Here is a 9,617-nt window from a genome sequence, read left to right as displayed (position 1 = left end):
AAAATCATTGTGATCCTGCAACATTTTAAAAAGATATAGCCATATGGTCAAAAAGTATTTATCTACCTGAGTTGAAGCTTTTTTGCAAAAGAGTGTAAATAACAAAAGAGTCCTTTCTAGCAGCTTGCTGGTGCTGAAATATGTTGAAAAGGGCTTGATTCTGCATAATATAAGTCAAAATCATTGTGATCCTGCAACATTTTAAAAAGATATAGCCATATGGTCAAAAAGTGTTTATCTCACTGAGATGAAGCTTTTTTGCAAAAGAGTGTCAATAACTAAAGATTCCTTTCTAGCAACTTGCTGGTGCTGAAATATGTTGAAAAGGGCTTGATTCTGCATAATATAAGTCAAAATCATTGTGATCCTGCAACATTTTAAAAAGATATAGCCATATGGTCAAAAAGTGTTTATCTCACTGAGTTGAAGCTTTTTTGCAAAAGAGTGTAAATAACTAAAGATTCCTTTCTAGCAGCTTGCTGGTGCTGAAATATGTTAAAAAGGGCTTGATTCTGCATAATATAGGTCAAAATCATTGTGATCCTGCAACATTTTAAAAAGATATAGCCATATGGTCAAAAAGTGTTTATCTCACTGAGTTGAAGCTTTTTTGCAACAGAGTGTAAATAACTAAAGATTCCTTTCTAGCAGCTTGCTGGTGCTGAAATATGTTGAAAAGGGCTTGATTCTGCATAATATAAGTCAAAATCATTGTGATCCTGCAACATTTTGAAAAGATATAGCCATACAGTCAAAAAGTGTTTATCTCCCCGTGTAGAAGCGTTTTTGATAAAGAGTGTCAATAACTAAAGATTCCTTTCTAGCAGCTTGCTGGTGCTGAAATATGTTGAAAAGGGCTTGATTCTGCATAATATGAGTCAAAATCATTGTGATCCTGCAACATTTTAAAAAGATATAGCCATATCATCAAAAAGTATTTATCTACCTGAGTTGAAGCTTTTTTGCAAAAGAGTGTCAATAACTGAAGATTCCTTTCAAGCAACTTGCTGGTGCTGAAATATGTTGAAAAGGGCTTGATTCAGCATAATATAAGTCAAAATCATTGTGATCCTGCAATATTTTAAAAAGATATAGCCATATGGTCAAAAAGTGTTTATCTCACTGAGTTGAAGCTTTTTTGCAACAGAGTGTAAATAACTAAAGATTCCTTTCTAGCAGCTTGCTGGTGCTGAAATATGTTGAAAAGGGCTTGATTCTGCATAATATAAGTCAAAATCATTGTGATCCTGCAACATTTTGAAAAGATATAGCCATATGGTCAAAAAGTGTTTATCTCCTTGAGTTGAAGCTTTTTTGCAAAAGAGTGTCAATAACTGAAGATTCCTTTCAAGCAACTTGCTGGTGCTGAAATATGTTGAAAAGGGCTTGATTCTGCATAATATAAGTCAAAATCATTGTGATCCTGCAACATTTTAAAAGATATAGCCATATGGTCAAAAAGTGTTTATCTCCCTGAGTTGAAGTGTTTTTGATAAAGAGTGTCAATAACTAAAGATTCCTTTCTAGCAGCTTGCTGGTGCTGAAATATGTTGAAAAGGGCTTGATTCTGCATAATATAAGTCAAAATCATTGTGATCCTGCAACATTTTAAAAAGATATAGCCATATCGTCAAAAAGTATTTATCTCCCTGAGATGAAGCTTTTTTGCACAAGAGTGTCAATAACTAAAGATTCCTTTCTAGCAACTTGCTGGTGCTGAAATATGTTGAAAAGGGCTTTATTCAGCATAATATAAGTCAAAATCATTGTGATCCTGCAATATTTTAAAAAGATACAGCCATACGGTCAAAAAGTGTTTATCTCACTGAGTTGAAGCTTTTTTGCAAATGAGTATAAATAACTAAATATTCCTTTCTAGCAGCTTGCTGGTGCTGAAATATGTTGAAAAGGGCTTGATTCTGCATAATATATGTCAAAATCATTGTGATCTTGCAACATTTTAAAAAGATATAGCCATATGGTCAAAAAGTGTTTATCTCACTGAGTTGAAGCTTTTTTGCAACAGAGTGTAAATAACTAAAGATTCCTTTCTAGCAGCTTGCTGGTGCTGAAATATGTTGAAAAGGGCTTGATTCTGCATAATATAAGTCAAAATCATTGTGATCCTGCAACATTTTAAAAAGATATAGCCATATGGTCAAAAAGTGTTTATCTCACTGAGATGAAGCTTTTTTGCAACAGAGTGTAAATAACTAAAGGTTCCTTTCTAGCAGCTTGCTGGTGCTGAAATATGTTGAAAAGGGCTTGATTCTGCATAATATGAGTCAAAATCATTGTGATCCTGCAACATTTTGAAAAGATATAGCAAAAAGTGTTTATCTCCCTGAGCTGAAGCGTTTTTGATAAAGAGTGTCTGTAAATAACCACCTGAAATGTGTTACTATTTTAGGCAAATTGTTTGATTGTGTTTTCCGAATTTGATATTTTATTTTGGTAAGAGGATTTTATTTTCTCACTTCCGCCGGAAAAACGGTTGTTATTGCGATAGCGCTTACGGGAGAAAGTTACTGCATCCTCTACGCGAAGTTTTTATTTTTCTATTTTTTGATATGAACCCGTAATAGAGCACAAGCTCTTACGGTGGTGATGGTTTGAGTTTTTACATTTTGTTTTTCAACGGTTGCGAATAAAACTTTAAAACTACACCAGCAGTCAAGATCTGTGCCGCCACGAAATTACGGGGATCATTACAGTAAGAGCTTACCCTCTTCATGCTAACCTACAACAATACGTTTCCAACGGAGGAAAAAGGAAAATTACTACGGCTGTAAAGGATCACTCCTCCGGAGGACAAGGATAAGGACTGAGGTTAGCGGAAGACGGTGTGGTGGTAGCAATAAGGATAAAGGCTAAATAAATATATAATTAAAAATGATGGAGGGCGATGCTAATCCACGTGGAAAAGATAACGAGGGGCAGATCGCTACACTTCGACGGAAAATAGAGGAGTACAAGGAAAGGCTTCGGAGTGAAGCAGAAAAGGGCGCTGTCAGGCAAGAACTTAAAGAAACTTTGCAAAATAATGAGAAAATGCTTGTTGAACTGCTAAAGGATGATGATGTTGATGTTTCAGAGACAGTTCGGCGCTCAGAACGAGTGCGAATTCCCACTGAAAAAATGCTTATATACAGTAAAGAAGAACAAAGTAGAAAGGAAAAGAAGCTTATTAACCGCTATGATCAGTGGAAGGCTATAGCTCGTAAGACACGACAAGAACTCAAGCATGAGCTTTCTGAAAAGCACCTAGCATCTCTTGCAGATGAAATAGAGAAAACAAAGATGGACGTTTTGAAAATGTTTGATGAATTGAGAATGCTTAGTACACCTGATACAGAAATAAGACGCAAAGTTGATGCCTGCGGAGCAGTAACAAGTGATATAATGAAAATCCTAAATGAAAGACTGACAGGCATAGATGGCGAATATGATATAGAATATGAAGGACAGCGCTTGCGTGAGCTGCTTGAACCACACTATGCTCGCTCCATTTATGGCACTGACTCTGAACTCAGTCGTCTTTCCAAACGTACAAGCGTGGCAGCTAAGCGAGCTGAAGCAGCGGCGGATTTAGCTGCAAAGGAAGCTGAATATAAATTGTTGGTAGAAGAAAAGATACAGAGAGAGAAAATAAGAGCGCTAGAGGAGGAGCACAGAAAAGAATTAGAAAGACATAAAACAGAATTAGAAAACTTGCAGGCTGAAAGAAATCTAAGAGCTGCTCAAGCCAGATTGGAGGTTTATGACAGGGAAGCTAAAGAGGGGTCTAACATCCAGCCCTTTCAGCCTCCTCATGACCCCCTGCCACTCAGCCATACACCTTTTCTTGCTCCAACACAGCCTCACCAAGTTGTTGCTCCATCTTCTCCCATTGACGTCTCCTGCTTGGCACAAGCTGTCCAGGACAGCATCGCTATCAACACATTGCCAACACCAGAACCCACTGTATTTAACGGCAACCCAATTGACTTCATTGAGTGGAAGGCCGCATTTATAGCACTCATAGACAGAAAAAATATTTCCTCTGCTGATAAGCTACATTATCTCAAACGGTATGTGGTGGGCTCGGCTCAGAAGTGTTTAGAAGGTACTTTCTATCGCAGTGATGATGCAGCCTACAGTGATGCTTGGAAAAAACTCGATCAGAGATACGGCCAGCCCTTTATCATTCAAAGGGCCTTCTGAGAAAGGTTATCCAATTGGCCTAAAATCCTGGGTAAGGATGCCGAAGGACTGAGAAATTTCTCTGATTTCTTAAATGCTTGTTTGCAGGCCATGCCTCATGTAAGGGGTTTGAATATCCTAAATGATTGTGAAGAAAATCAGAAGTTGATAAGGAAACTGCCTGAATGGTTAGCATCTCGGTGGAACCGCCAGGTAACTGTCTGTCTCTCACAGGGAAAGGATTTTCCCAACTTCGAAGAATTTGCCAAATTCATGTCCATTGAGTCAGAAACCGCCTGCAATCCAGTCACTTCCCTTTTTGCTCTCCATTCATCTGAATCCTGCTATGACAAGGTGAACACAAGGTTCAACAAAAGGAACAAAATCAGTGTCTTCAACACACAAACAGTGGTGAACAATAACAGTCAGACAATGATGAAAGAAAGGGTCAAAACTGCATGTTTGTTATGTCAGAATAATAATCATCTACTCTGCAAATGCCCAGACTTCCTGAAAGAGACACTGGAATATAGGAGGGCCTATGTCAAGAACAACAAACTGTGCTACGGCTGCTTGAAACCTGGTCATGGTGTGAAAGAATGCAGATCCCGTCTCTCATGTGGCTTGTGCAAAGGTCGACATCCTACCTGTCTTCACGACAACAGCTACCAAAAGGGTGAAAATAAGGTAAAGGAAAACAAAAGAGATACCACACAACACACTGAAACAGAGCCTACATCTGCTGTGTCCCTCAACGTCACCAGTCAAGGTCAGGCAGCAAACACCTCCATGATAGTGCCAGTGTGGGTCTCAAATGAAAGGGATCCATCCAGAGAGAAACTTGTGTACGCCCTGCTGGACACACAAAGCGACACAACATTTATCGAACGAGATGTGAGTAATGAACTGCAGCTAACTACCTACCCAGTTAAACTAAGGCTCACCACTATGATGGGAGAGAATATGGTTTTAAAAAGTGAAAGAGCATCTGGTCTACGTGTGAGAGGTTTCCATTCCACTGTGCACATTAGTTTACCCCCTGTCTACACCAAAGACTGCATACCTGCCAACAGAGAACATATTCCAACCCATGAAACAGCCCAAAAATGGCGCCATTTCACCCCAATAGCTGACCAAATACCACCGCTGCTGAGTTGTGAAGTGGGGTTACTGATCGGCTACAACTGTCCAAGAACACTTGTACCCAGACAAGTCATAACTGGAAAGGATGACGAACCCTTTGCCGTTCTCACAGACTTAGGATGGACTATTGTTGGCTGTTCAGCTCCTCTCTCCAACTCATCATTAACCAGTCACTGCCACAGAGTAATCGTGAAGGAGCTACCTGCCACGACCCCTTTGGATGCTCTCAAGGTTCTAGAGACTGATTTCAGAGACACTCTGGAAAAGGACAAAACCGTCTCCCAACAGGATTTGATCTTTCTTGATAAGTTAAGGGAAAATATAAGGAAAAACGAACATGGACATTATGAAATGCCCCTCCCATTCAAAGAAAGGCCGTCTTTACCTGACAACAAGCAGCTTGCTTCTATGAGACTTAACCACCTGAAAGGAAAGTTCATTGCAGATGAAAAATACAAGAAGGACTATGCGAAATACATGAAGGACATCATTGAAAGGGGTGACGTAGAAAAGGTACGTATGGAAGGCACTGAGGGAGAAAGGTGGTACATACCTCACCATGGTGTTTACCACCCCAAAAAGCCTGAAAAGCTTAGAGTAGTATTCGACTGCTCAGCTAAGTATAAAGGTCACAGTCTCAATGAACACCTTTTGTCAGGCCCAGACATGATCAACAGTCTGACGGGAGTACTTATTCGTTTCCGGCAGCATCCCGTTGCTTTAATGTGTGACATTGAGAAGATGTTTCACCAGTTCCATGTCTCAGAAAATGACCGCGACTACCTACGTTTCCTATGGTGGGAGAACGGCAACACAAGCACACCTGCTCAGGAGTTCAGGATGAAAGTTCATCTTTTTGGAGCCGTATCTTCACCAGGATGTGCAAACTACGGATTAAAGCAGCTTGCCAAAGAACACAGTCTCACATATCCACTAGGATCCCAGTTCATTGCCAGAGACTTCTATATGGATGATGGAATAGCTAGTGTCGAGTCAGAAGAAAAGGCCATCTGTCTAGCAAAGGAGGCACGTGAACTGTGCGCAAAGGGAGGTCTACGCCTGCACAAATTTGCATCAAATAACCGTGCCGTTCTGCAGAGCATCCCAGCAACAGAACACGCGACAGACAGCAAAGCAAAGAATCTCACATTCAGTGATACAGCCTTGGAAAGAGTACTGGGGATCCACTGGAACATTGAGGATGATTGTTTTACTTTTAAAATCACACCTAAGGACCAACCAGCAACACGACGGGGCATCCTGTCATCCGTCGCCTCCGTGTACGACCCGCTGGGCTTCATTGCACCTTATCTCCTCGTTGGAAAGAAAGTTCTCCAGGAAATGTGCCATCGAGGAACAGGATGGGATGACCCAATCCCAGAGAGGTTAAAGTCACGGTGGGAGAAATGGCAGGGTGACCTTGTGAAGCTGGAAAAAATACACATAGCTCGTTGTTATCGGCCGGCTGGCTTTGGAGAGGTAATTAAAGCAGAATTACATCACTTCTCTGATGCCAGTACTGCTGGCTATGGTCAATGTACTTACCAGAGACTGATTAGTAAAGGGGGAGACATACATTGCACTCTTCTCCTGGGAAAGGCACGTGTCTCACCGCTGAAAGTAACAACTATACCAAGGATGGAGCTCACCGCAGCTGTGGTCTCAGTCAGGGTGAGCAATATGCTTAAAGAAGAATTAGGCTATGCTGATATTGAGGAGTTCTATTGGACAGACTCAAAGGTTGTCTTAGGCTACATTAATAATGATGCCCGCCGTTTTCACACCTTTGTAGCAAATAGGGTGCAGAAAATTTGTCATTTCTCAGACGCTAAACAATGGTTCTACGTACCATCCGAAGACAACCCAGCAGACTGCGCTTCTAGGGGGACAACAGTGGACGAGTTGCTCTCATCTGATTGGTTTACTGGCCCTAGCTTTCTTTGGAAAAATAAAATAGAAATGCCGGAAGTACCTACAGAGCTACCCGTGGGTGACCCAGAAGTTAAAAAGGCTCAGACCTTTCAGGCAGAGACCTCAGTGCAAGTCAACCTTGTGGACAGACTCTGTAAATTTTCATCTTGGTCTCAGGCTGTCAGAGCGGTGGCACGCCTTTTGCGACGTGCTCGTAAGGATAAATCTAATGCCCTCTCAACAGTCAGTGAAAGACAAAGTGCAGAGCAACTCATCATTAAAGACCTGCAAAATCAAGCATACCCAAGAGAAATGAACTTTCTGCGCAGAGGTCATCAACTTCCAAGGAACAACAAGCTGAGTCATCTTGATGTTTTCGTAGACACAGAGGGTGTGCTCAAGGTGGGAGGTAGGCTCAGCCGCTCATCTTTCCCAGCCTCATTTAAACACCCCACAGTCATACCACAAGAACATTACATAGCAAAACTCATCATTGCTCATTATCACGAAAGAGTGAGACATCAGGGTAAAGGCTTCACCATCAATGAGATCAGGTCCAATGGCTATTGGATCTGTGGACTGAGCAGAGCAGTGGCAACCTGCATCCGCCACTGTGTTGTTTGCCGACGGCTGAGAAGGCCTGTTGAAAGCCAAAGAATGAGTGACCTTCCAGTGGAACGAACAGAACCGTCTGCTCCGTTCACATATTGTGGCATGGACTGTTTTGGTCCCTTCTGGACAAATCAAGGGAGAAAACAACACAAGAGGTATGGTCTAATTCTCACCTGTTTGTGCTCTAGAGCAGTTCACATTGAGATGTTAGAAGATATGTCTACAGACACATTCATTAATGGACTGAGATGCTTCATCGCTTTAAGAGGTGCTGTAAGACAAATTAAATGTGATCAAGGCACTAACTTTATGGGTGCAAAAAATGAACTGAATGCTGCACTAAAGGAATTGGACATGGACAGACTGAATACATTCCTCGCAGAGAAACAGTGTGAGTTTGTAGTGAATGCACCTCACGCCAGCCACGCCGGGGGTGTATGGGAACGACAGATTAGGACTGTAAGAAGTGTCCTCAATGCCACCCTGCTATTGTCCCCTGGTAGGCTCAATGATACTTCGTTACGCACTTTCCTTTATGAGACTATGGCCATAATAAACAGCCGTCCACTCACTGTTGACACTCTGAACGACCCTAATAGTCTAGAACCACTGACTCCTAACCACCTGATCTCAATGAAATCCACTACTGCCTTACCTCCTCCTGGCACCTTTGAAAGACCGTATCTTTACGGAAGAAAGAGATGGCGTCAGGTGCAATACTTGACGGAGCAATTTTGGAGTAGATGGAAAAGGGAGTATCTCCACAACATCACGGTGAGACAGCGCTGGCATAGTATAAAAAGGAACCTGGAGGTTGGAGATATAGTCATGGACACTGATGACACTTTGCCCAGGAACCAGTGGAGACTAGGCAGAGTCTCGGAAATCCTTAAGGGTCAAGATGGACTTGTGAGACGGGTAAAAATCCTGCTTGGCGATAAGGAACTGAATCAGCAGGGAGAGCGCACCAACAACCTTTCATCAGTGGAGCGCCCCGTCCAAAAATTAGTTTTGTTGCTAGAGGCAGATTGAACCCATTGTAGTTATGTAATGTAGTATAGTTAACTGTGTTGTACAGTAAATGTTTTAACAGGTTATTTTGTTGATGTGGAAATTACGTGTTTAACATTTCCATATGAAACACTGTAATTTGGTGGGAGTGTAAATAACCACCTGAAATGTGTTATTATTTTAGGTAAATTGTTTGATTGTGTTTTCCGAATTTGATATTTTATTTTGGTAAGAGGATTTTATTTTCTCACTTCCGCCGGAAAAACGGTTGTTATTGCGATAGCGCTTACGGGAGAAAGTTACTGCATCCTCTACGCGAAGTTTTTATTTTTCTATTTTTTGATATGAACCCGTAATAGAGCACAGGCTCTTACGGTGGTGATGGTTTGAGTTTTTACGTTTTGTTTTTCAACGGTTGCGAATAAAACTTTAAAACTACACCAGCAGTCAAGATCTGTGCCGCCACGAAATTACGGGGATCATTACAGTGTCAATAACTAAAGATTCCTTTCTAGCAGCTTGCTGGTGCTGAAATATGTTGAAAAGGGCTTTATTCTGCATAATATAAGTCAAAATCATTGTGATCCTGCAACATTTTAAAAAGATATAGCCATACGGTCAAAAAGTGTTTATCTCACTGAGTTGAAGCTTTTTTGCAACAGAGTGTAAATAACTAAAGATTCCTTTCTAGCAGCTTGCTGGTGCTGAAATATGTTGAAAAGGGCTTGATTCTGCATAATATAAGTCAAAATCATTGT

At 41.1% G+C, this 9,617-nt stretch overlaps 1 protein-coding gene across 1 annotated transcript; it reads left to right on the top strand.

The window, feature by feature from the left end:
- The first annotated feature begins 4,314 nt into the window (after positions 1-4,314).
- LOC147224254 (uncharacterized) lies at positions 4,315-9,284 on the top strand. The gene is made up of 2 exons (XM_086164547.1): positions 4,315-5,838; positions 6,034-9,284. Exons 1-2 carry the CDS (start codon positions 4,456-4,458, stop codon positions 8,878-8,880), a joined length of 4,230 nt encoding a protein of 1,409 aa, XP_086020673.1. The 5' UTR covers positions 4,315-4,455; the 3' UTR covers positions 8,881-9,284.
- Positions 9,285-9,617: the final 333 nt, after the last annotated feature.

Source organism: Fistularia commersonii, chromosome 18, assembly GCF_037954325.1.
Source record: "Fistularia commersonii isolate RoL2024-O1a breed Wild chromosome 18, RoL_Fcom_v1.0, whole genome shotgun sequence".
Classification (NCBI taxonomy): domain Eukaryota; kingdom Metazoa; phylum Chordata; class Actinopteri; order Syngnathiformes; family Fistulariidae; genus Fistularia; species Fistularia commersonii.
This window is presented reverse-complemented; position numbering and strand designations above follow the sequence as displayed.

Excerpts from the sequence above, each read along its gene's own strand:
- LOC147224254 (XM_086164547.1), top strand. The coding sequence starts at position 4,456 with ATGTCCATTGAGTCAGAAACCGCCTGCAATCCAGTCACTTCCCTTTTT. Across the intron at positions 5,839-6,033 it reads AAAGGGGTGACGTAGAAAAG|CATCCCGTTGCTTTAATGTG; the intron begins GTACGTATGGAA and ends CGTTTCCGGCAG.